The sequence below is a fragment of the Ornithorhynchus anatinus genome, chromosome 13, assembly GCF_004115215.2.
Source record: "Ornithorhynchus anatinus isolate Pmale09 chromosome 13, mOrnAna1.pri.v4, whole genome shotgun sequence".
NCBI lineage: Eukaryota > Metazoa > Chordata > Mammalia > Monotremata > Ornithorhynchidae > Ornithorhynchus > Ornithorhynchus anatinus.
This window is the reverse complement of record NC_041740.1, coordinates 2,190,127-2,216,793: the sequence shown is the minus strand read 5'-3', so window position 1 is coordinate 2,216,793 and position 26,667 is coordinate 2,190,127. Positions and strand designations below refer to the sequence as shown.

At 54.4% G+C, this 26,667-nt stretch overlaps 1 protein-coding gene across 1 annotated transcript in view; it reads left to right on the top strand.

The window, feature by feature from the left end:
• The window catches only part of SMARCC1 (SWI/SNF related, matrix associated, actin dependent regulator of chromatin subfamily c member 1), an 81,725-nt gene that overhangs the window by 9,548 nt on the left and 45,510 nt on the right, over positions 1-26,667 (top strand). Inside the window, exons 3-13 of the mRNA XM_029078080.2 lie at positions 3,180-3,299; positions 6,900-6,985; positions 9,389-9,470; positions 10,833-10,925; positions 11,907-11,976; positions 16,351-16,420; positions 18,282-18,357; positions 19,253-19,378; positions 22,164-22,285; positions 24,076-24,200; positions 24,744-24,803. Of these exons, the coding sequence (XP_028933913.1) occupies positions 3,180-3,299; positions 6,900-6,985; positions 9,389-9,470; positions 10,833-10,925; positions 11,907-11,976; positions 16,351-16,420; positions 18,282-18,357; positions 19,253-19,378; positions 22,164-22,285; positions 24,076-24,200; positions 24,744-24,803 (1,030 nt within the window). The remainder of the gene's footprint in view (positions 1-3,179; positions 3,300-6,899; positions 6,986-9,388; positions 9,471-10,832; positions 10,926-11,906; positions 11,977-16,350; positions 16,421-18,281; positions 18,358-19,252; positions 19,379-22,163; positions 22,286-24,075; positions 24,201-24,743; positions 24,804-26,667) is intronic.

Here is a 26,667-nt window from a genome sequence, read left to right as displayed (position 1 = left end):
CACGGAGGGAGCGGGAGAAGAGGAAAGGAGGGTTTAGGGAAGGCCTCGCGGAGGAGATGGGCCGTCAACGAGGCTTTGAAGGGGGCAAAGATTGTCCGTTGTCCAGTATTCCAGTGGTTCAGATTCCGATGATCGGCCTCACCTCTGTCCTCTGGAAATAGCAGTCCACCCGCGTGCCCACTATGATTTGGACTTGATTTAGATTGGAAAGGAAAAGAGGTTCAGATCTCGGTTCCAATCCTCCAAATCTCAGTCGTATTTACTGAGCGCTTACCGTTGGCAGAACTCTGGGCTAAGGACTTGGGAGAGTGCGCTCTATCAATATTGTACACTCTCCCCGGTGTTTGAAATCTTGAAGATTTAATAGTAACACGGTGGGATATTAGGGAGACGAGAGAGGTGAGACTGGAGAAGTGAAGCAACTGAGCGGTCAAAGGCTAAGGACTTTGGATTTCCCTCATTTCTACCGGGCATCTGGTCAAGCTCAAGACCATTAGTATCGCTTGTCAATCAGTTGCATCTGTCGAGCGCTTACTCTGTGCAGAGCACTGTACCGAGCTCTCGGGAGTGGACGGTGTAGCTGAGTTGGTCGGCACGTTCCCTGCCCCCCACGAGCTTACAGTCTAGACCTTATTAAATGTTCTTCAACAGTTACCGAAGGATTGATTTATAAATACAAATTGGCCCTCTCCTTTTTGCTGGGAATAACGTAAAGCCCATAAGAGCAGCAGTTTCAATAGGACCCCTAAATTAACATCCCCAAGATTCTTGACTGGATGTCTCTAAATGTAGAGCTTTGCCGTAGATTCCCTTTTCTTAAAAAGACCGTAATCGTCGGTGAACTTGCCTTGTCCGTAGCGGGGCTTTAGATGGCGGTTCAGATGGTGAACCGAACTCACAGCACGGTGCTCTGCACATAAGCACTCAGTAAAATACGATAGGTACAAGTTTACCCTTTCGGAGCCTAACGAACTAATATGTGTATCGGGTATTTTATTTTTTTTTTGATATATGATCGGACACTGTTCATTGACGGTTGGCTTACTAGATGTGTCGGTGAACTGGCAAATCTGTTATTATGGCAACTTCATATTGACTGCATTTCAACATTAAATTGCTCACTACGGGATGGGCCGGGGAGGCACAGTCCATTTCTGCCAGATTTTGTTAACGAAATGTCATCTCTCATTCGACGGTACCTACTGTGTGCTTACTACGTGCAGAGCACTCTGCTAAGCGCTTGGGAGAGGACAATCCAACAGAATCGGCAGGTTCATTCCCCGCCCGTTACAATCTCCCAGTCTAGAGGAAATGAGCCTGACCTGCATCTTTTTGTGAATGGCTCTCTCGGGGGCCTCGGGAAAGAGTCCAGTGAGAATCAGCAGATTTTAATAGCCCTATCTCTTAGATCACTTCAGCATTTATTCTTTAAAATAGCCCATGAAATTCCAGCACCGCGGTCAGTTTTGTTCAAAGTAAGTGAAGTAAGAGGCGTCTTTTATTTCTTTTCCATGCCCGGCACTTAGAAAGCGTTTAAATGCCATTATTATTTCTTGGGAAAGATAATTTCGCGACTGAAATACACGAAAGGTTTGGCCTCAACAGTGAAGTGATGAAGGGGTTGAATGCCTGCGTGTAAAGGCTGAGAAGCAGCTTGACTGTGAGCCCCAGGTGGGACAGGGACTGTGCCCAATCCTATCGGCTCGTATCTGCCCCAGTGCTTCGTTCAGGGCCTGGCACGTAGTAAGCGCTCAACAGATACCACGAGAAGAACAGGAAGGCAAGTCAAATAATAAACTTGCTTCTCGACCTGGTAAAACAAAAAAGAAAGGTGTCGGTGCTTTAATGAGAGCTTCGGCGGTCCTCTTGAAAAACCGAGCAGGAATCGCATTTGAGCCGGGCGCGTTGGAAACGGTTTCGGAAAAGGAGCAAACCCGCTCTCCCCGGCACAGAGCTTGGCTCAGATGACCGGATCGCCGGCAGGCGCATTTCTGAAACCACTCTGGGGCGAGAATAGCTCCTAAACCACTTAGCTTCAGTTCACCCTCTTAAAGCGCTCTCTCCTAATGGCGTTTTCACAACTTGTGAAAAATATCAGTCCCAAAGAGCCCCCCCCCCCCCCCCCCCCCCCCCCCCCCCCGTCGCCGCCCGTGAGAGCAGGCGACTCCTCGGGGCCGTTAAACCCCAACGTCTGTTAGCTCCGTTTCGGTTCGTGGGCGCGTGCCCCCGATGCCGCTCTGCGGCCGAATGATATCATGAGTCTCTAAAACGCCCTGCAAATATAGAGGGACGCTAAGTAGGAGACAGAGTGTAACCGCTCAAGAGACTTTGTTGGAAAATAAAGCGCTTCATTTCTAAATACCAGTTGTCAGCCAAGTTAATTGCTGCCTGGCTCTTTCCATTGACGTATTGAAAAGCTAACGCATTTAAGCAAATCAAAACTTAGTGAAAGTGCAGTAAGCGCTTACTACAATTGGCCTTTTCTAGAAAGCTCCCTCGGCGATTGGCCGGAACGCAGAATGAGTTCTGTCGGAGGCTATAATGAGCAGCCCGCTTTTCAGGAATGGTCGACCATGCAGCCGTCATTATCTGGCAATGGCACCCATCAGTCTGGCTTTTTGAATCATTTAGTGAAATGGAAACAAACACACTGGAATTGAAATGCAGGATTGTGCCCGGGAAGTAGGTCGGCTCGCGAAAGAAAGGAAGAGACGCAGTCGCCGAAGACGTTGGGAAATGGGCGTCTTGTGGTGACTGTTTTTGGCCTTCCTCCTGCTCGCACGCGCGCCGCCCAGACGAGCGACTTGGTTTGTGTTTTTTCTTTGGGCTTTTCCACGCCTGTTGGTTAAACTCAAGGCGGGACTTCCCGCTCCCTGCCCTTCAGAGACGACGGCCAGGGAGCGGACCTGGGTCTCCCAGCCAAGATCGAACGGCCTCCTAGGAGCCGTTCGCTTAGCCGCCACGTGATGATCGGCGACTGGTCGCTCGCCGGTATTTAGCGATAGCGGGTCGGACGTGAGGTCTCGGGAGAAGGTCCTAAACGGCCATCTTCATCGGAGGAGGAAAGCCAGGTTTTGCCGTAACCGAAGATCCGAACGTGTGCCTTTTTTCCCCCGTCCAGTGGACCTTTCCGCCGCCTGAGATTTGGCTAACTTTCCGGACGCGTCTGTGTCTTACAGTACGTTCAAGCGGATGCTCCCACCAATAAGACGCTGGCCGGACTAGTGGTGCAGCTTCTCCAGTTCCAGGAAGATGCTTTCGGGAAACACGTCACCAACCCTGCCTTCACCAAACTCCCCGTGAGTATTTCGGGAATAATGACGATTACGGTCATCTTCAAACGATCCCTCTGTGGCAGACACAGCCCTACGGTCCGGGGAATCCCCAGGACCCTTGGGTCCTTTCAGCAGGGAACGTTGGCGATGACAGAAGGGGGTCGGGGACGCCGCCAAGTGAATCGAGGCTCTTAACCTTCTCGGGAATTAGCCTGCTCAGTCAGTCGTATTAAGCGCTTACCATGTGCAGAGCACTGTACTAAACACTTGGGAGAGTACAATAGAACGGGGTCGGTAGACACGTTCCCTGCCCACGATGAGCCAAGAGTGTTTCAGGGTGCTTTCGTGTATGGACCGCTTCCTTGCTTTTATGTCCATGGGTTTTTATCTTGCCACGTGTCAGTGGCTAGCTCCCCCGCCCCCCCCCCCCCGTCCCCTCACCCCGTTATTTTTCGATTTGGGGTCCGCAGAAGTGCAGGGAGCCCCCCTCTATAACTCCCTCCCGGGAATTCTTTCCCAGTGCTCTGCCCCCGGCAGGCACTTAATGAATGCAATTAATATTTGCTAAGATCGAACCCTAATCGTCGTCGAGCTCGGGCTTCCAACCTGAACCCTGTCGATGCTCTTTATGGTTTCCTCGTCCGTCAAGTGGAGATTCAGTCGTAGTCCCTCCTGCTTAGCCTCTGAGCCCCCTAAGGGACGGGGACCGCGTTCGCCCTGATTAACCCCTGTCTCCAACGGACCACGATTATCATCGTGGTGCTTTCCGAGCTTTTCATTTCCGGGATTTTAGCCGAGCTACCCCCCTCACCTCTCCCCTCCCGCTGTTTCCCAGTGCACTCTACCTTGCCCTCTGTCAGTCGATGGTGTTTTCCAATCGATCGATCAGTGGTATCCATCGAGCGCTCACTGCAGGCGGAGCCCTGTACTTAAGCCCCTGAGAGCGTACAGCGCAACAGTAGAGAAGCAACGTGGCGTAGCGGATAGAGCCCGGGCCTGGGAGTCGGAAGGTCGTGGGTTCTAATCCCGGCTCCGCCGCTTGTCTGCTGGGTGACCTTGGGCAAGGCGCCTCATTTCTCTGGCCCTCGGTTTCCTCATCTGTAAAACGGGGATTGAGACTGTGAGCCCCACACGCGACAGGGACTGGGGCCAACCCGATTTGCCCGTGTCCACCCCAGCCCTTAGCAAATACCATTATTAGATTAATTAGATTAACAGAATTGGATGGCGCCTCCATACCCTCGCCGTTCTTAACCGCTCTTTCACCTCCGTGTCATCCATGCCCTCCCCCCTGCCGCTTTACCGACTTAGAACTCCCTTCCCTCTCCCCCGTCAGGCTCTCCCCGTTCAAATCCCACCTCCTCCATTAAGCTGGCCGAAGAGCAGCGCGGCCTCGTGGAAAGAGCCCGGGCCCGGGAGTCGGGGGACCGGGGTTCTAATCCCGGCTCCGCCACCCGTCTCCTGTGAGAGCTCAGGCCAGTCACTCGACTCCTCTGGGCCTATGTAAAATGGGACTCAAAGCTGTGAGCCCCACGGTGGATGTGGACTACGCCCAACCTGCCTCGCTCGTATCTACCCTAGCGCTTAGTACAGTGGTGGGCACAGAGTAAGCGCTTGTCAAATACCATAAAATAAAAACACACACACTAAAAACAAACCCCTGATCAGAAATCTCTGCTGACTTCCCATCCCCCCCGACAGACGAGCAGGGGTCCCTAGACGGTAGGCGGTAGGGAGTGTTCCTGAGAAGTCGATCGATGGTTTTTATTGAGCGCTTAGCGTCGATCAGTCGTTATTTATTGAGCGCTAATTGTGTGCAGAGCGCTGTGCTAAGCACTTGGGAGAATACAAAACGGTCGGTGGACGTAATCCGTGCCTTCAGTCTAGAGGGGGTGACGGGCATGAAAATAAATTACAGGTGACTGAACATAAAGTGCTGCGGGGCTGGGGGAAAGGGTGAATATCAAGACGCTTGAGGGGAACGGATTTAAATGGTCAGCGCGTTCCTCCCGTCCCCTCCCAGGATCGCGACAAATCAGAGCAGACTAATTAAAGCCCTCTCACTCTCCAGTTTGGGAACTCATGAAATGCGGCTTGATCAAATCCAGGCTTCGAACAGTCTTCACCCCTAGCACAACACAGTTAACAGTTGTCTCTCGGTTCTTCAAGGTGTTGGGCCTGAACCGACCGTTTCGGTGCTTGCCGTCTTTTCACGGCCGTCTCAAGGAGGACGTGCTGTTTGCTCCGGCATTCTTGCCTCCCCGGGCTCTTTTTCCGAAGCTCTCGCTGCCCAGTTCCTCCTACCCCCACCCCGATCTGTTTTTAGAAGGACGTTTTCTCGCTCCCTTTTTGAACTCGCCTCTTTATTTTTCTCTCCCCATTTATTTTTTATAGTGTTTGTTAAGCTCTTACTGTGTTGCAGGCACCGTACTAGGCGCTGGGGTAGACGGAAGCTAATCAAGTCGGACACAGTCTGTGCCCCACTTGTGAGACACGTCTCGTCCCCCATTTTACAGATGAGGGAACCGAGGCGCAGAGAAGTGAGGCAGCTTGTCGCGGGTTCCACAGCGGGCCAGTGGCAGAGCCGGGATTTAGGGCCCAAGTCCTCCTGACTCCCAGACCCGGGCTCTATCCACTAGGCCGTGCTGCTTCTCATATTTTAGTTTTCTAACTGGGATAAGATTTATATATATATATATATATTTTTCTTTTTGCATTTTAGTAAAAGCCCCTTGGGATCCTATCTGCGGGAACAATACCGCGTTAAGCCAGGTTGTATTGGGATTGAAAAGGATTGTTGAATTTCCTTGTCAATTTGCTTGCAAGGATTTACCTCTAGGATGGCTGAGTCACCGGGTACAGATGCTAAAGCTCGGCAGAGATATTCTTAGGCACGCGCCGTATTTTAAAAATAAGCTAGAGCTCCGTGCCATTGAGACTAGCTTCTCTCGTCCGCTTCGAATAGAGTGCGTAAGGAGGCTTTATTGTCTCGACTAACCCGCACTCATACCTTGGGACCGTCTTAATCCCCCTTTTACGAAGGAGGGAACTGAGGTCCAGAGAAGACTGAAGACTGGAAGCCCTATGTGGGACAGGGACTGTGCCCAGCGTGATTAGCTTGTATCTGCCCCAGCACTCAGAACAGCGCTTGACCCAAAAGTAAGCGCTTAACGAAACCTATTATTATAATTCTGAAGTGGAATGACTTGCCAAAGATCTCACAGCAGACATGTGGCAGAGTCGGGATTGGAACCCGTGACCTTCTGACTCCCTGGCCCGGTCCCTATCCGCTATGCCGCGCCGCTTCCCTGTAGATAAGGGAAGATAAGTGAGCGCCCACTAAATACCATGGAGGAGAGCAGGGGGACCAAGCATTTTCTGTCCACAGTTTGAGGCTGGGAAATCAAGAGGAAAAGGTTGCCTTGTTGGTGTGATAGATCAGTCTAATTATTTTCAGTAAATAAGTGACAAATCCTGCAGCAAAGTGGATGAGTCAGGACCAAGGGTATTGTAATTGGTTTCATTCCGATTTAGATATTTTTGCATTCAGGGTTCCTTAATCGAACGGATTTTTGCCATTGCCGCTGGTGACCTTTTGCATCGTTCGCTGTCTGTCGTTTCTAGGCAAAGTGCTTCATGGATTTCAAGGCCGGGGGTACCTTATGTCATATCCTCGGAGCCGCTTACAAGTTTAAAAACGAACAGGGCTGGTAAGTTTGCTCGTTGTTGATTTTGTTTTTTGTTTTAGTGCTTACGGCGTGCCAGGCATGGTTCTAAGCGCTGGGGTACGAAGGAAGTAGTCAGGTCGGACACAGTCCCTGCCCCAGAAGGGGCTCACGGTCTTAATCCCCATTTTCCAGATGAGGTAGCTGAGGCCCAGAGAAATGAAGTGACTTGCCCAGGGTCACACAGCAGACAAGTGGCAGAGCCAGGAGGAGAACCCGGGTCCTTCTATTTCCCAAGTCCTTGTCCTAGCCACTGGGCCACGCCGCTTCCTAAAGTTCGGCTTCAGGAGAACCTCTCGGACTCTGCCGTTCAGGTTCCTGCCCCTCACCTGCCACGAACCACCTTTTCACTCCGCCCCACATACCCCGAATAGCTGAAATTGCTTGAAACAAAACAGCTTTGTCTCGTTTCCAGAGCGGCCTCTGGCTGCGCCTTTGCAAAAGCCTCTCCTCTCCGGTCCTCGCAAATCAGAACCCGTCCATTTCAGCCATCTGGCGTCCCATTATTGCTCCCGCTGACATCTCGTGATCTGAAAAGACCGGGAGGAAAAGCTCCCTTCGGTTTAACTCTTGCGTGAAAGATCCGCGCGGTTTCGGGAGACGATCGGAACCGGAGCCAAGCCGGTGACATCGGCCCTTGCTCTCGCTTTCCGGCCGACGATTCGCTGGCTGTCTCGGGCCTTGGTGCCACCTGGACCGCGTTGGGACGTCACACCTGAAGGCAAGGAGGAAAACCTGCCGGGTCTTGCGATTAAGCCCTCGTGGCAAAAACGCAGAAACCCCCACGCCCTGGATTTCTGGGACGAGGGCAGAGAGGAAAGCCTAAAGCCGTTTTGGCCAACCGGCTGGCCGGTCATCCCTTTTCAGTTTCGGAGACGTTTGTGCGACCTCGACTTCTGGCTGAGGTTTAGATCCTTTGGTCGCCTTTAACCCGGTGGCCTTCAGTGTGGGCCAGACTTATATTACACTGTAAGCCCCCGGTTTATGAATTGCTGTTTAAACTCTTCTGGCTCTGAAATTGGGTTAGACACCGGGTGTGAAAACCTGCGATCCTGTCCCATCCTTTGCATTCCGCGGGGGCCGAGCCTCGACTGGTCACCGTCGGTGTGTTTAACGGTGACGGTGTGCGTTCGGCGCTTACCGTGCGCCAAGCGCTGTATTTCTAACAGATCTCCCTTCCGAGCCTTAGCCCCCGAAGGGGCAGGTGTGAGGTAAATCGTGCATCAAGAAAACCGCCCCTCAAGGTGGAATTCTAAAGAGGCGCTTTATACTAAGTACGCACAGCTTGGATGAAGTGGCTGGTGCGTCTTTCCGTTCCCCTCAGCCGTGACTCAACTGATGCTGTCCCTCTGAAAGGCTGAGAAGCAGCGAGGTCTAGCGGGTAGAGCATGGCACTGTAGTAAGCGTTGTTGTCAAGCCTGGTACAGGTTAGGCACGGTCCATGTGCCGCTTGGGGCCCACAGTCTTAATAATATTGGTATGTGTTAAACGCTTACTATGTGCAGAGCACTGTTCTAAGCGCTGGCGGAGATACAGGGTCATCAGGTTGTCCCACGTGAGGCTCACAGTCTTTAATCCTCATTTTACAGAGGAGGTCACTGAGGCACAGAGAAGTGAAGCGACTTGCCCACAGTCACCCAGCTGACAAGTGGCAGAGCCGGGATTCGAACCCATGACCTCTGACTCCCAAGCCCGGGCTCGTTCCACTGAGCCACGCTGCTTCCTTAATCCCATTTAACAGACGAGGGAACCGAGAAACAGTAATGATGATGATGATGATATGTGTTAGGCGCTTACTATGTGCCGGGCACTCTCCTAACCGCTGGTGTGGACACAGTCAAATCGGGTTGGACCCAGACCCTGTCCCTCAAGGGGCTCACAGTCTTTTACAGATGAGGTAACTGAGACCCAGAGAAGGGAAGTGTCTTGCCCAGGGTCACACATCAGACAAGCGGCGGAGCCGGGATTAGAACTCGTGACCCTCTGACTCCCAGGCCCGGGCCCCAGCCACTACGCCACGCTGCTTCTCGTCTCGAGTTAGAAGAGACACGGAGGCGCGACTCCTTTCTTGCAGTTTTCCAGTTTGGGCGGGTGTTGATTTGGCCCCGACGTGGCATTTTCTCTTCCACGGGGAATTGTCTCAAGCAAAGTGTGAAAACACTGTGGTGTGTTGGCCAAATGTTCATGCAGATGATGCCTCCCTCTCCCACATGCCGTTGAGTAATCCCTGACTTTCGCGGGTGGTTAGCGCTTTCGGTCGTTCATAGTTCCCCGATCAGCCGGGTCTCTGGGGTCCTAGATGGAAGGGGCCGATCCGTCTGAAAATACCCCGGGGAAAGTGGAACCGCTGTGTTCGTTGAGGCGAACGATTGTCCTTTTCCTTTTAAGGCGAAGATTTGACCTGCAGAACCCCTCCCGAATGGATCGGAACGTCGAGATGTTCATGAACATCGAGAAGACACTAGTACAGGCAAGGCATCCATTTCCTCAGATGCACAGTAGATAAAACGCGGCTGTCTTGGGTCTCTCCCGGACGCGTAAATCTTGGGTTGAGCCGAGTGGGGCGAAGCAGAAGCCGGGAGGCAACGGGGCTCTGGGATCTGTGGGAGCAGAGCTGGACTTGGGGGGCGGCTGGATGGGCGGGAACGAGGGAGCTCACTGGAATGAAGTGGAAACAGACCCCAGGCTCCTAATTCGGCGTGATCGACCTCGTCCTCTCCAGCTCTCCGGCCTTGATATTTCTCTGCCTTCTGGGCCTCGAGGGTCTTTGGGGGGTCGGGGATTGTATCTGCCAGTGAAATGATTTTTTTCAGCTTCCAAAATGAAATTTTGACCCCCCCCCATACAGGATTCCAAGCTCATCATCATTTTCCTTTAATGGTATCTGTTAAAGCACTTAGCGTATGTCAGGCCCTGTTCTAAGCGCTGGGGTAGATCCAAGTAGATCGGGTTGGTCCCTGACCCACGTCGGGCTCGCGGTCCAAATCGGAGGGAGGAGGATTTCATCCCCAATTTACATGTGGCCCCGAGAAGTTAAGGGAGCCGCCCAGGGTCACACAGCGGGCGAGTGGAGGAGCTGGGATTAGAACGCAGGTCCTCCGACTCCCAGGCCCGTGCTGTTTCCTCTCGGCCCCGGTGCTTCCCCGTTCACTTCCAAAGTTTCTTAAGTTTCAAAAGGTTGAAATGTTTCAGGAGCCCACTCCCTCATTTTGCCGTATGTCAGACCTGCCGTTTCAGACCAGGAGGTCGTTTTTGAAATGTGGAGGTGCGCCCCCAGTTTTCTAACCCCGGGTTCTTGCCCTCGATCTTCCCTCTCCCGATCTCCTCAGAAGAAGACCCGATTAAAAGCTAGATCACGGTTATCGGTGTCGCGTATGCAGAGATGTAAAGGGTCGTGGGGGGGGGGGTTTCTTTGGCATTTGAAATTTCTGCCCCTCGAAGCAAGAAACGGAAAGCCAAAATGCAATCCTTCCTTATGTTCTCTCCCCCGCCCCCGCGGGTTGGACCGGAAGAGGGGCTTTTCCAGTCTCCTATTCTTCCTCCCCTCCCACTTCCCCTTTCATCTCCAATAAAAGTCAGTGGCCAAAAACCCTAATTCCGGACTTTAAAAGGCCCCACAGAGATTGGGTTTGGGATCGTACCTGCCCGACGGGGTGAACGTCCCCTTTCAGTGATTCGTATGTCACTCGAAAGATCCGATCCGTGTACCCAAGATCGGGAGAAGTTATTTTACCACTGATGGGGAGCCTTTGATAAGGAGAGGTGGCTTAGAGTTTTAAATCTGTTGGGACTGCGGAGTTGCGGGTATTTCACATTCTGTTTCCTCCTCCAGAATAATTGTCTGAGCAGACCTACCATCTACCTCATTCCAGATATTGAGCTGAAGTTGGCAAATAAACTGAAGGACATTGTCAAACGACATCAGGTAACAGATGGGGGGTTTCTCCGTCTTACCATCTCCCCCCCCGCTTTTTCCGTGAACGGTATGCAGCGTTTATTATGGGGCACTCACTGGACCAAGAGCCGGCACAGCTACAAGCTAAGCAGGTTGGGCACGGTCCATGTCCCCCTCGGGGCCCGCGGTCTTCATCCCCGTTTTACGGATGAGGTGACTGAGGCCCAGGGAAGTCAAGGGACTTGCCCGAGATCACACAGCAGACAAGTGGTGGAGCCGGGGCCTCCCCCAGCGGTCGGTACGTTATCATTACAACAGCCTCACCAGTCGATTTTGAAGAGCTCTTAGGGCCGCCGCGGCTCCCAGCTTATAATAATTGAGGTATTCGTTCAGCGGTTATTAAGGACCGACTACTTTCCTGAGGCCGGGCTAGATACAAGTGAGAAGCAGCCCAGGCCTGAAAGAACCCGGCTTCCATTCCTCGTCTCCTGAGTGACCCTGGACGAGTCACTTCTCTTCCCTGGGCCTCAGCGACCGCCTCTGTGAAACGGGGATTTAGACCGGGCGTCCCTCGGAGGGCGTGGACTTGTTATTGGAAGAAATAATGCTCTTTCCCCATCCCCAGCTCCCCTCCGTCGAGTGCCTCGCTACATATAGGAGAACTGAACTATGCAAAGCATGTACTAAGGAAATCCCTCTCGTGTCAAATGGAAGTGTGCGATCTCTACAACTTCGGGGTGACTCGATATTCCTTAGGGACACGTGCGTTCCTCAGTTCGTGTCCAGGTCCTTGACCGTCCTCCGTTCGCTTGGCTGCACCTCGCAGTCCGCGTTCTTTATAACAGCCTCCATTGCCGTGCCTGGGGGAGGCCTCCGCCTACTTCCCCCTCCTCCCCTCAGTGCCGCTGTCGTGGATTCCCAGCCCCCTGCAGTCGCAGCGTTGGCGTTTTCGGGGCTCTGCCTGTCGGCCGCGTGACCGGGTTCTCATTCTCACCGTGCTCTGTCTTCTAGGGAACCTTCACCGACGAGAAATCAAAAGCCTCCCACCACATTTATCCTAATCCTACCTCACCGGATGACGGTAAGTCAGCCCTCGGGGAAACTCCGATCCCTCCGTAGCCAAGGAGGGGTGGCCGAGCGGGGTGGAAGTCCCCAGATGTTTTCGTCACTCGTCTTCGGGGGGGGTCGCGCCGCTTTTCGGGGGGCGGCCACTGGCAGCAATCCACGTTACCCTGCCCGTCTCTAGATGAGAAGCTCACTGTGGGCAGGGAATGTGTCTGTTATGTTGTCGGACTCTCCCAGGCGTCTAGTTCAGTGCTCCGCACACAGTAAGCGTTCAGTGAAGGCGATCGACTGGACTCCGAGACGGGCTGAGTCCACGGACGCCGCTCCGTCTCCTGGCGGGCCTCGTCACAGCTTACGGTTTCCGGAATCTTCCTCGGAATCCGGCAGTCAGCAGATGGGGAGGAGGAGGAGGATAATGATGCTTTATTAAGCGCTTACTATGTGCGCCAAGCACTGGGGTGAATATGAGGTCCTCACGTTGTCCCACGTGGGGCTCGCGGTCTTAATCACCATTTTCCAGATGAGGTAACTGAGGCCCAGGGAACTTAAGTGACTTGTCCAAGGTCACACGGCAGATTAAGCACTAGACTAAACACTCGTTTTTCAGTTTGTGTTTCGGTGGGGGGCGGTTGGTGGTTTGCTCGGCAGGGCCGTGTTATTCTGTAACTAAAGTGCCTTCCATTTCATCCATCCTTTCACATTTAGTCACTGCCTCTCGTCCAAAGTCTGCCTAACCTCTTCCGGCTGAGTTACCCGGCCTAGCGGACGGAGCCCGGGCCTGGGAGTCGGAAGGTCGTGGGTTCTAATCCTGGCTCCGCCACTTGTCGGCCGTGTGGCCTTGGGCTAGTCACGTGGCTGCGCTGGGCCTCAGTTAACTCATCTGTCAAATGGGGATTAAGACCGTGCGCCCCATGCGGGACAAGGGATCGTGCCCAGTCCCATTTGCTTCTGTCCACCCCAGCCCCAGTACGGTGCCTGACATATAGTAAGCATTTAACAGACGCCACAGTCGTTATTATCCTTTGGTGTTACAAAAATGGGGCAGGCAGGAGCCCGGCGGTCTGAACAAGAAAAGAAAATCCGTCTGGATGTGGCTTCTATAAGGATCGGGCATTCACAGGGAAACTGAAATCGAATTTTCCAGTGCGTTGCTCCTGATGGCGACAGAGAATTGCAGAAAAATTCACCCCTGGCAGGGAGGTGCTTTCATTCATTCAATAGTATTTCATTCAATCGTATTTATTGAGCGCTTGGTATGTGCAGAGCACTGTACTAAGCGCTTGGAATGTATAAATCGGCAACGATCGGCCTCCGTGGAAACTCGGTTTAGGAGGACGCCTCTGCTAGAGGAGGCCGGAGACCCAGCGTGCCAGCCAGGCTGTACCTCTTCTCCCGCTCTAGGGTCCGGACTAGCTTGAATCCACATCGTTTCGGGCCAACAAATTGAATGAGAGAAACGCAGAAGAGGAACGGCTGGCTTACGGTCCTCTGGACCAGAAGCGAGTCCAGGGCAGGGAACGGGTCCGCTGATATTGTTGTAGTGTCCTCTCCCAGGAGCGACGTGGCCTAGCGGATAGAGCCCCGGCCTAGGAGTCACCAGGACATGGGTTCTAATCCCGGCTCCGCCACTTGTCTGCCGGGGAACCTTGAGCGGGTTGCTTCACCTCGCTGGGCCTCGGTTCCCTCATTTGTAAAATGGGGAATTAAGGCCGGGAGCCCCACTTGGGACTGCGTCCAACCTGATTAGCTTGTACCCACTCCGCTGCTTAGTAAAGGGCCCTGCACATGGCGCTTAATGAATATTATTTTAAAAAGTGCCTAATACAGTACTCTGCACATAGTAAGTGCTCAATAAATACCATCGATTGATTAGGAAAATGAAAGGATTCCTGCTGCGGACAGAAAGCATCTTCAACAACGTGCTGCTTTCCTTCCACTTTTACTTACGACGTGCCGGTGCGCTCTCCCCAGCGCTTAGTACAGGGCTCTGCACACAGTAAGCGCTCGACAAATGACGAGCGAGTGAACGGATCGGCGGATTAGGCAGCGGGCCGACACACTGACGAGATGGCAACTAAAAGGCCCGCTTTCATTGCCGGAAGTTTGCTTTCCTTTCATTAGCAGGCTGGTGTGACCTTGCTCGTTTATTTTTTTTTAAGCCCTTACTGTGTGCCAGACACGGCACCGAGGACCGGGGTAGGTGGGAGCTAAACAGATCAGACACGGTCCCCGTCCCACGCGGGGCTCACCGGCGTCTCCCCGGGCGAGGTAACGGAGGCCCAGAGAAGCGAAGCGACCGGCCCGGCGTCTCGGACGGGAGCCGGGATGAGAAGCGAGGCCGGGGCTCCGTCCACTGGGCCGCGTGGCTCCCGGGAGGGGCCGGCGCAACGGGATGAGCAGACGCGTTCCCTGCCCGCGACCGGCTTCCGGTCCTTGAGCCGTTCCTCTGCCGCGTCCGTCCACCGGGCCACACGGCTACCTGGTCCCTTGTGAGATGGCCTTGCCCGTTCCTCTTATCGAGCGTGCTTTTATAAGAGCATTCCACTAGATGGAGATGGCAGCCAGCTCTGGGCGCCCTCAGACGAGCACAGCTTCAGTCCGAGCCGTTGGTCGGGCTCAAATGCCACGCCTCCGATGGGCCTCGCTGAAGCCGGCGTCTCTCTGAGAGTAATAATAATAATGTTGGTATTTGTTAAGCGCTTACTATGTGCCAAGCACTGTTCTAAGCGCCGGGGCGATACGGGGTGATCAGGTTGTCCCGCGTGGGGCTCACGGTTTTCATCCCCATTTTCCAGATGAGGGAACCGAGGCCCGGAGAAGTGAAGTTACTGGCCCAAAGTCACACAGCCGGCAAGCGGCGGAGCCGAGATTAGAACCCAGGCCCGGGCTCTTTCCACTGAGCCACGCTGCTTCTCAGCGTAAGGTAGACCCCGGGTTCAGTACTGGCCGTTCCGGGGACCCACCGCCTTTTGGTGATGCCAAGCCTTGGGTCTAGACGGGCCTCTTGTTCGGGGGAACGTTCCAGAAGGCGGGAAAGGGTCGGTGTTTTAGGCGCAGAAGGAAAGCCGTGGTCTTAAATGAGGGAGGTGCGAAGCAATTCTAGAGCAGAGGCGGCTAGGATCACCCAGTTCTCTAGAAACCGGAAGGCCTCTGGGCCAGTCTTTCCCCCGTGGAAGCCAAGATGAAAGTAAGGGGCCCAAAGTCCCACAGGCTTAAGGCCGTCCATCGTATTTTCTGAGCGCAACCTGGGTGCCGAGCACTGTTCTAAACACTCGGAGAGTCTAACAGAACGGAGCCGGTATCCGTGTTCCCCGCCCACAGCGAGCTCACGGTCTAGAGGGAGAGACCGATATTAATAGAAATAAGTAAACGACAGATACGGACGGAAGTGCCGTGGGGCCGAGGGACGGGTAAATTAAGGGAGCGAATCAGAGCGACGCAGAAGGGAGTGGGAAAAGAGTCAATGGGGGCTCGGTTGGGGAAGGCCTCTCGGAGGCTTTGAAGGTGGGGGAAGAGTGATTGTCGGATACGAAGAGAGAGGCCATCCCAGGCCAGAGGCAGGACTTGGGCGAGAGAGACGCGATCAAGGTAGCGCCGGGAGTCGAATTCCCTACACTGGGCGGAGGGTCTACAAGGGGAAGTTCTAGTGAAGGAAAACGTGGACTCGGGCTTCACCTTGCAATGCTTGCTTTCCCCGAAACTGGCCCGACATATTCCTTCTCCTGTCTTTTAACCCTACGCTGTTCTCATCTACATTTGGTGGCCGCCCATAGTCAGGACAGACTCATTTCATCGCGTGAAAATAGCCTGGCTCTTGGTTTGCCAGTCCCTCGCTAATAAGGGGCCTCGTCTTGCGTTCGTTTTGCCCCCGTCAGCATTCTGACGCAAAACACACCCCGTAGCTCGGATCCACGGGAACCCTTTCTCGAGGCCAGAACCGAGGGTCGGGTCTCAATACTGCAGGAGGCTACTTATTCATAGAAAGCCCCGAGACGCTAAGCTCGTCGTGGGCAGGGAACGTATCTGTTGTAGTCTCTGAAGCGCTCGGTTCGGTGTTCTGTACACAGAAAGCGCTTAATAAATACTAATGATGACGGTGATAAAAATCTCTCTTAAGGAAATCCTTTTTTCAGTCATTTCATTTGATGCTTCTCTCCCTCCTCCCTTTGTCTCTCCCCCTTTCCTTTCTCCCTCTCTCCCATCTCCCTTTCTCTTCCCTCTCCCCCTCCTCGCATTCTCCCCTTTCCCTCCCCTCTCTCTCTCTCTTCGCGCTCTCCCATCTCTTAATTAGAGATGGTGGAAACCTCACCCCTCCGTAGTTAAAAACGGAAGGCCCTATGTTAAGCGGCTTCATCTGAAAGTCTGATTTGATCGTTTTTCTCTCTTTCAGAAGAGTGGTTGAGACCTGTGATGAAAAAAGATAAGCAGGTGCTGGTGCACTGGGGGTTCTACCCAGACAGGTAATATTGATGGGCTCAAGGGCTGTATTAAAAAGCTCTCTGGAAAAGCGACCCGAGAGTTAAGTTGCGTTTTTTTGGAAGCTGAATGTCAGAAGGTTTCCCCTCTGCCATCTTCGCCGGCTGAATTATTCCCCCGGCTTTGTTGAGCCTTTCTGTCTTGGCAGTGAACTGCTTTTTTGCTCTGCAGCTGCGACTGAGCTGAGCGAACCCTCCCGGGATACTCTCTATATCAAAATCAAAGACATCGCGGCCGAATCTTGCCCCAAATGGTTCTCTTCCCTTCCAGGCCTCCGTTTTTTGGTTGGTTCCCAGGATCCTAAAGGATCCCTCCGGTTTTGGTCGGTTCCCTGTTTGGAGGTGAAGGAAAGACACAGGATGCTCTCTTTCTTCCCCTGTCCACCGTCACGCCTCGGCTTCTCGCGAGGCCTTAAGAACCAAGCCGTTAATGCATTTTTTCATCCTAGCCCAGGTTTCTCGTCACTCGATGACTTCAGACGGCATCCCAAACTAGAATAAAGAGGCTCCTTATTCGGAGGCCAGCAAAAAGCAGCTCGCACCGGGACCCAAAGTCATTCTCTAAAAGGGCCATTAAGCGGAAGCTTCAATGCTAGGCAAACTGCAGCTGCATCTGGAGTTTTGATGGAAAGATTTAATTTCGAACGTTGACCACTTCAGTCTATTCGCCCGTTACGCTCCGTCCGTCCGTCAACCCCTCGCATTTATCGAGCGCTAACTGTGTGGCGAGCGCTGTACTGAGCCCTTGGGAGAGCCTCCCCACCCCCCACAACACTTATGTCCCTGTCTGTAATTTATTTACATTAAGTCTGTCCCCACCTCTGGACTGTAAGCTTGTCGTGGGTGGGGAATGTGTCTGTTTATTGTGGTGAGTTACTCTCCCCAAGTGCTGTGCACCCAGTGAGCGCTCAAAAAGGACGATCGAATGCAGAACCCCAGTTAGCAGATACGTTCCCTGCCCGTAGCGAGCTTACAGTCCAGCTATTCGTCCCAAGAAAAGTTTGGTACGGTGCTCTCCCAAGCGCTCAGTGAAGACCCCCTCGCTTAAAGAAGCTCTCGGTAAATGCCATTTGTGCGGCTGAAGTTTGTACTCTATAAGCCGCGGCGATCTGGGGAGGCGATCGGAGCTTACCGGGCCCGGCACCTTTCTCACCTCAACTTTCCGCAAAGCTGGCGGTTAATCCGGCGTGTCCGCGGAACGAAACCCCTCTGGCGTTTCGCAAAGGCCAGCGAACCGCGGGGTGTCAGAGGGAAGAGGTCCGTCTTGGCCGTCAAGGAAGCCCAGGTTGGCCCGGGCCGCATCCTTAGCGATCCGGCTCACTTCGGCTGACCCTCACCCCCCGGGGGTCCTTCCGAACGGTTCCCGTTTGAGTCATTTGGAGGAAATGCCGATTGCGGTCGGCCACCCGGTAACGTGACGCGGACCCGAGTTGGGGTGTAGGTTCAAGGTGGTCCGATGGATGGCAGGGCGGCGCTGGACACCAGAGGACGTCCGCCCGTCACCGCGGGCGTGGCGGAATCTGGTTCGGTGGAGGGGCCGGCGGTAAGGGGATGCGTTGCAGATCCGTCGTGCAGTCAGGTTTCCCCAGAGATCTCTTTGAGGTGCGGTTGACGAGCCGCCCTTCGGCCTTCGCCCCCCCCCCCCCCCGAATATCCTTAGGATGATGCCGCTTCACAGCCCCGAACGAAAAAAATCCGGGCGCTGACAGAAATGGCTCGATTCAGCCCGGTCTCCGGGTTAGGGAGCGTGCGGTTTCTCAAAAGCTTCTGGGGAATCACCGGGGGGGGGGGGCGGTCGAGTCACCTGAAAGGCCAATCTGTTTTTCCGTTTCTAACTTCCTCGCAGCTATGACACTTGGGTGCACGCTAGCGATATCGACGCAGAAATCGAAGACCCCCCGATCCCGGAAAAGCCGTGGAAGGTGAGAGACCCCGTGTCGGGAAGTAGAATCTAGGCACGGTTCTCCGCCGCTCCCCCCGAACGGCTGCGGAAGGTTTCCCCTCTCCTCAAGCTTAACACTGTTCTAAGCGCTGGGGTAGATACAGGGGCATCAGGTTGTCCCAGTCGTGATCCCCATTTTACAGACGAGGTGACTGAGGCACCGAGAAGTTAAGTGACTTACCCAAAGTCACAGAGCTGCCAGGCGGCGGAGCCGGGATTAGAACCCGTGACCTCTGACTCCTAAGGCGGTGCTCTTTTCCACTGAGCCACGCTGCTTCTCTAATGGCAGAGCCCGGATTAGAACCCAGGTCCTCTGGCGCCCAGGCCCGGGCTTTTTCCTCTGAGCCCCACTGCTCATTTCTTGCAGCGTGGCTCAGTGAAAAGAGCCCGGGCTGGGGAGTCAGAGGTCATGGGTTCGAATCCCAGCTCTGCCCCTTGTCAGCTGTGTGACTGGGGGCAAGTCACTTCACTTCTCCGGGCCTCAGTTCCCTCATCTGTAAAACGGGGATGAAGACTGTGAGCCTCATGTGGGACAACCTGATGACCCTGTATCTACCCCAGAGCTTAGAACAGTGCTCCGCTCATAATAATAATAATAAGGTTGGGCAGCCGGGCCTCCTGCCGTCGGGTTCCAAATAGAAAGGAGCGGAAACGGGTTGCTAGGAAGTGGTCGTCAGCTCGGCCGGGCCCTCGGACGGCCGCCGTCTACCCCGCAGACCCCACCTGAGGCGACCGTCAGCGGCGGCGACTCGACCCTTTCTCCTCCGGGGCACAGCCTGCGGGAGGGATTTGCGTGGGGCGGATCCGTAGCCGGGGTCGGCGCGAGCCAGATTCCGACTCCTCCCGTAAAAGCGTACCGCTGAATTTGGGTTCAGGTGCACGCCCGCTGGATCTTGGACACCGATAACTTCAACGAGTGGATGAACGAAGAAGATTACGAAGTGGATGAGAACAAGAAGCCCGTCAGTTTTCGCCAGCGCATTTCAACCAAGAACGAAGAGGTAGGGTGGGTCTCGTGACCTTTCTTTTTCCCCTCTCCGCGGCTAATTGTCGTCTCTGTTTCCGAGTTTCAGGGTAAGTTGGGAGAATTCCTAAATTTAGTCGCCGGTGTGTCAGTGATTATTACCATCTTCGGCAGTAATGTCCCGTCATCGAGTCTGAGGTCTTCGAATTGGAGTGGGACCCGATTGGTCAATTCTGTTTTGAACGATAAATTTTCCTTTTTCTGCTCTTTGGTCCCAGAGCGCCAACCGTTTAATAATTCGATCGGTCGGTGGGCTTTATCGAGCGCTTACTGTGTGCAGGGAAATGGAATTAAACGCTTGGGAGAGTACGGTGCAATAGAATTACTAGACGGAACCCCTACCCTCACGGAGCTTAAGACCCAGGAAGGGAGATGGGCGTAAACCTACATGACAGCTGGGGAGCAGTTACAGAGAGGGGAACAAACGTTTAGTTTTTTAGTCCTTTTGAGTTTCTCCGCGAAGGATCGGGTCAACCCGAGCGAAGTGATCTTGGGTAAGGATTAGCATTAGGGTCCTCCTCTTTTAGACTTCTGGAGCGGGCCCGCCCTTTCTCCGCCTGGGAAATCCTTCCAACGGCACGCCATCTCTCGTTTCCACGCGACGGGAAATAATAAGAACCAGGAAGGTTGGCGGGGGGGGGGGGGAATTAATTGAGGCACGCCTCTTGGGAAAGCCGTCGTTTTAAAAGGGCATCGGAGGAGGGGAGCTGGTATCCCAGTCGGGTTGGACCCATGGAGGGGTTTGGAGGGGGGGTAGCGGATATGATTGGAAAAAGCAGAAAAGTACGAGCGCAAGGTGTGGGGATCGTGGAGTCTCTCTCCTCGCGGAGATCATCCTCACTATTTATGGTATTTAAGCGCTTGCTACGTGCCAGGTACTGTGCTAAGTAAGCACCGAGGTGGATGCAAGCAGATTGGGTTAGGAACAATCCCTGTCCCACGAGAGGCTCACGGTTTTAATCCCCATTTGCAGATGAGGTCACGGAGGCCCAGAGAGCCGAAGAGACTCGCCCGAGGTCACCTAGCGGAGCAGCGGCAGAGCCAGGATTAGAACCCAGGTCCCTCTGACTCCCTGGTCCGGGCTCTACCCACTAGGCTACGCTGCTTCTCGGGGCTTTGTCTTCCAGGGAGCTTTTTGGGGCACCAGAATTCAAAGACTTTAAACTGAGTAAATGTATTTGGATTGGGGACGTGAATTTAAGCAGTCGAGTGGCCCTGCAGCGAATCCACCGGAGATCTGCCCCGCCACCTGAGGTTGGCTGAAAAGAAATACCCTTTCGGCCTGGCCTTCCAGAATTGAGAAGCAGCACGGCCTAGCGGATAGAGCCCGGGCCTGGGAGTCCGTAAGTCACGGGTTCTGATCCCGGCTTCCCCGCTCGGCTGCTTTACGACCTTGGGCGAGTCGCTTCGCTTCTGTGGGCCTCCGTTACCTCATCTGGAAAATGGGGGTTAAGACCGTGAGCCCCGTGTGGGACAGGGACTGTCCCCAACCCAATTTGCTGGTAATCCCCCTCCCCCCCCCACAAGCGCTTAGCTCAGTGCCTGATCCGTAGCAAGACCTTAACAGATGCCACAATTATTATTGCTGCTATCATCGTTATTATTAATCCCCTTTTGCTCCCGATTCTAAAAACTGGCCTGAAGCAGTTGATGTTTCACTTTTCTATCTATAGGAGTGATGATGATGATGAGGTAAGACAGAAGCCTATTGAATCGGCAGGCAAAATACTCATGACTGAGTAGATAATTTCGTGGTCGTGGTCAATTTTTTTTTTAACTTAATCTAATAGAGAACACTTTTTTTTATGTAACATTTTAGACTGTGCCCCTGCTGTGTTTCAGCTAAACCGAACTCCGGTATTTACTGAGCGCTTACTGCGTGCGGAACGCCGCAGTAAGCGCTTGGGAGAGGACCCTACGACAGAGGTGATTGACACGTTCTCAGGGAAAGGTCCATTTTATCAATCTGTCGGTCGTTATCGAGCGCTTACTCTGTACAGAGCACTGTCCTAAGCCCCCCTTTCCTCATCTCCCACTCCCTTCTGCGTCTCCCGAACTTGATCCCTTTGCTCTCCCCACCCCTTCCCAGCCCCACAGCCCTTAGGTCCGTCCCTGGAATTGATTTATTTGTACTGAGGTCTGTCTGTCCCCCTTTAGACTGTAAGCTTGTGGTTGGCAGGGAACGTGTCTCTTTACCGTTGTGTTGTACTCTGTATCGTTGTATCGGCAGAGGGATGCTCTCCAACCCGATGAACCTGTATCTCCCCCAGCGCTTAAAACAGTGCTTAGCAGATAGTAAGCGCTTAGCAAATACCGATATTATTATTGTCATTACTGTTCGGACCGGACTCGTGGCCGACCCAGCCCCTCTGTACCGCCCCGGGAAATGCTAGCGGTTGAGCGTTCATCCCAGGCACCGCGTTGGGTCTTCACCCCCAGAGTCGGGGGCCAATTGAGTCCGCTCCATGCCTAGTCGTGCCCATCCTTCTCCTCGTCCGGAATTCCAGGGGTCTCGCCAGTAAGGAACGGCATTCTCGGGGTCTGCACGTTGCTCCCCTCCAAGCTGTCCCCAGACTACAAGGTCCAAACATCAAGGGCAGGGAGCGTGTCCGTTTACTGTGACGTCGTCCTCTCCCAAGCGCCCAGTACAGTGCTCCGCACACAGTGAGCGCTCAGTAACTACGGCTGAGTGAATGACTGAATGAATGAATCAGGTGAATCCACCCCCCCCCCCCCACCCTTGTGCTCTCCTCCCGCCTCAGCCCGTCCGAAGTCCAGAGAGGAGAGACAGGAAATCGACGGCGAGCACGAGGAAGAGAAAACACTCACCTTCTCCTCCGCCTCCCGCTCCGGCAGAATCAAGGAAAAAGACCGGAAAGAAAGGGTGAGAATGGGATCCGGGAGCCGGGTCGAGAGGCGGACGCACGGGAAGGGAGGAGCGACCCGAACGGACCGGGATTCCGTCTCCGTGCTTAAGAGGAGCGGGCGGCCGCCGGGTTCCGCACCGGGAGAGTGGGCGGCGTTGGTTTGCCTGACTGGGGTCTCGGTTCTGGAAAGTTCCCCCGCGACAGAAGGGGGTCGGTAGACGTTGAGCCTGATGGTGTTCCCTGCTTTGCGGCCCTTTTATCCGCGGTATTTCACGTGGGAAGTGTTGAAACACAAAGTGTACATTGCCTAACAAGGTCTACCCCGTCCTTATGGACGGACGTTCGCAGAGAAAATGTTCATTTCACAAACTAAGGAAAAGACGATGCTGAATTTTTTTGAAGGGGTCTGCGCTCGTAATAATAATAATTATGGTATTTTTTAAGCGCTTACTATGTGCAGAGCACTGTTCTAAGGCGGCTGGGTAGATACAGGATAATCAGATTGTCCTACGTGGGGCTCCCATTTTTTAATCCCCATTTTTGCAGATGAGGGAACTGAGGCTCAGAGGAATGCAGTGGCTTGCCCAAGGTCACCCAGCAGTCAGGTGGCGGAGCCGAGATTAGAACCCATGACCTCTGACTCCCAAGCCCGGGCTCTTTCCACTAAGCCACGCCGCTCATCTTTTCCTTGCGTCAGCCCCTTGAGATGGAGGGGTGGGAGGCTGCTAAGAGACACAGAGAAACTACGTCCCCAAATTTGACGGCATCAGTGGCACAGCCTGGGCCGAAACCCGAGCATCGATCCATCGGTGGTAATAATAACAATAATTGTAACTTAAGCACTTACTGGGGTAATAATGATAATGTTGGTATTTGTTAAGCGCTTAGTATGTGTAGAGCACTGTTCTAAGCGCTGGGGGAGATACAGGGTCATCAGGTTGTCCCACATGAGCCTCACAGCTAATCCCCATTTTCCAGATGAGGTCACTGAGGCCCAGAGAAATGAGGTGACTTGCCCACCGTCACCCAGCTGACAAGTGGCAGAGCCGGGATTCGAACCCACGACCTCTTGACTCCCAAGCCCGGGCTCTTTCCGCTGAGCCACGCTGCTTCATTTGATTTTGATTTCCCCGTGTGGTGATACATTAGTAATCTATCTCCATCCCTACCTATTTCTCGGGAACATCAGAGGGCTCCGTTGGCCTGTGGGATTGGGAGAATGGCGTGGAATTCTTCGCCGTTCAGCTCTCGGGGAAAAACCTTGCCTCGGCCCCTGAGCTCAGAGCTGCACGAGATCCTACAGTTTATTCTCGGCGAAGACGCCTTCCGTATATCAGTGTCGACCCCCCTCGACGCGCTGCCCGAGGAACGATCACGAAGACTTCGGCATCCTTCCCGAGCACGGGCCTGCCAGTCAGCGGGTCATGGGTTCTCATCCCAGCTCTGCCACTTGCCTGTGGTGTGACCTTGGGCCGGTCACTTCACCGCTCTGGGCTTCATCTGTAAAATGGGGATCGAGAGCGAGCCTCCCGTCAGACGGGGACCCGATTTCGCTCGTATCCACCCCGACGCTCAGTACGGTGCCTGGCACGCGGTAAGTGCTTAACAGGTACCGTAACGATCGTTATTCTTACCCTCGGTGTGAGGATTCATAGTTTCTTGGTGGACAGCGTTCGGGCTCTTTTCCGTTCAGAGGAAACGGTCGTAGGCATCCCCCCGCCGTTCTGAATTGTGCTAAGAGAAAGCAGTCGTGGGATTCGTGGCGGGTGACGGCTAACAGACCCCGACCGCGACTGCTCCGTCGTAGGCAAGCCAGTCTGTATGGGAAGCGGCGAGGTCAGAAAGAGGAAGATGAACAAGAGGATCTCACCAAGGACATGGAGGACCCAACCCCGGTTCCCAACATAGAAGAAGTGGTGCTTCCCAAAAACGGTAAGCAGTCCGGCTTCTCTCGCTCTTCCCCGGGCCCGCGACGCCTCGCTTTCCGGCGCGGGCCGTTCCGGGAGAAGGGGAGCCCGTCCCCGCCCTGTCCGGCACGGGGAGGGTAGCAGACAGACGTCTTATCCGGGGCCGACTTAGAGCAAAAGCCGGGGAATAGAGGAAGCCGGAAGACACGGGCGCCGAGGGCGGCGGACGGGATGACGCGAGCAGGGAGGGAAGGCTTCTTTCCAGACTCTCAGTCGGGACCAGTCAGTGAACAAAGCTGGCGGTCTTTTGGCATCCCAGGAACTGAAGGAAGAAAATGACACCGGAGGTTCGGCGAAGCCAGATTAGGGAACCACGGAAGGTTCTAGGTCGGCCGCCTAGGGCTGGGACCGCCCTGATTCCACCCCTAACTTGTGCCTCCGCTCCGTCCCAATAAAGCCCCGTAGGAGGGTGACAGAGCCCAGGGGTGGTGATTTTTCTGGTGAGCCATCGTCCACCTGCGAGAGGAAGTCGAGCTCGCGTTCTGAAATGAACGATTTTCTTTTGCAGTGAATCCAAAGAAGGACAGTGAAAACACGCCGGTCAAAGGGGGAACAGTGGCCGATCTAGGTAACCGAACCGTCCGCCCGCTGGTCTGAACGGTGGGGTCTGCAGAGGGCACGTGAGCGCCAGCCTGGAAGAGGCGTCCCAAGTGTGGACCGTTTTTTAAAAAAAAAAAGCGATCGGCGCCATCGTCCTTTCCCTGGCGCGTTGCTTCTTTCGGTCAGAGGAAGTAGAGACCCGCTTTTCGTTCTTCAGAGTGGGCCCGGCCGCTCCGCGCTGGAGCGGAGCGGCCGGAAAGCGCAGCCTCGTGGGCAGAACGCAAGCGTTTCCCCCGGCCCCCCGCAGAGAGAGCAGAAGGGTGGCCTTTTAGACTCTGCTGGGCCGTGATATTCCAGGCCTTTGAGGCCTAGTCACGGCCCCTCCCCGTGGGCTCGCCACTCTGAGGATCCCGGTTCCTAACCCCGGCTCCGCCACCGGAGCAAGTCATTCCACTTCTCCGGGTGTCCGTTTGGTCATCTCTTTGCCCTCCCCGATTTTAATGCGGCGTGAAAGTAAGTCTAGAGAGTTAAGCCAGAGCGGTCTGTGCCCCTGGATTGCTGAGGAATCCTGGTTGAAATACGCGGGAAAAGGCTGAAAGACGGGGAAGATTCATGGTTCCAGTCGGTCTAGAAGTGTGCCAATTTGCAATGCAGTTGTAATCTGCTGCCTTACTGAACACTTGCCACGCGCACCAAGCGCCAGGGTAGGCGCTCATCAGGTTGGACGCCATCTCTTTCCCACGTGGGCCGCAGTGTCTGAGTAGGAGGGGAACAGGTACCGAATTGTCATTTTGGCTTTGAGGAAACTGCGGGGGGGTGGGCATGGGTTAAGAGACTTACCCAAGGTCTTACAGAGGGCAGAGGGCAGAGCCGAATTGGAACCCAGGCCCGGAGCTCCTTCCACCAAGCCGCGCTGCTGCCCACTGCCGTTCCGTGAAAGCGGTTTCGTCCTCCAACAGGCCGGGATCACTCACCCACCCCTTTGGCCGTGTTCCCTGCGGAATTCTGGGCCGCGGTCACGTAGCTTTATGTGTCGGAAGCCCCGCTCCACGGATATAACTTTTGGGCCCCCACCGCCCAAGTGGCGTTAACGTTTTTCCCGGCCCGTCCAGCCGACTCGAGCCTTTCCCCGACCCTTTCCCCTTTTCCACCGGGGTGCAACATTCCATTACTCCACGCTCCACCAAGTATCGATCGTATGTGTCGAGTGCCTACTGTGTGCAGAGCACTGTACCACGCGCCTGAACTGAGTTTTGGGAGCCGAGAGTTCCGGGTGAGTCTCCTGTCGTCTCTTGAGCGAGCGAGGCTGTGGCTAAAGCCGTAGGCCGGTCGGTAATTAATTCTGAATTCCCAGGCGCCGCGGCGTGTTAATTATTGGTGGAGCGCTCCCCCCTCCTCTCACCGCTCCTTTTTCTCCGGCAGATGTATTAAGCGAAGAGGAGATCGCTTCTTAATGACCCTCCGTTCCCCGTTCCTCCCCGGATTCCCTTCCGACGATCACGGGCCGTCGTAGCCCGTGAATATTTGGTGATGATAACAACCGCGGAGATGGTATTTAAGCGCTTAGGAGGTACAGAGCACCGTTGTAAGCGCCGGGGTAGATGCAAGGCAGTCAGGTTGGCCCCCGTGGGGCTCCCCGTCTTCATCCCCCTTTTAGAGATGAGGGAACTGAGGCACGGGAAGTGAAGCGACTCGCCCGCAGTCAGCTGATAAGTGGCGAAGCCGGGATTAGAACCCACGACCTCCGACTCCTAAGCCCGGGCTCTTGCCACTGAGCCACGCTGCTTCTCTTACTGAGCGCATTCTACTTGCAGAGCGCTGAAGCGCTTGGGAGAGGAGAATCCAACCGAACGAGCAGACGCGTTCCCTGCCCGTAACGAGCGCCTTCCGAA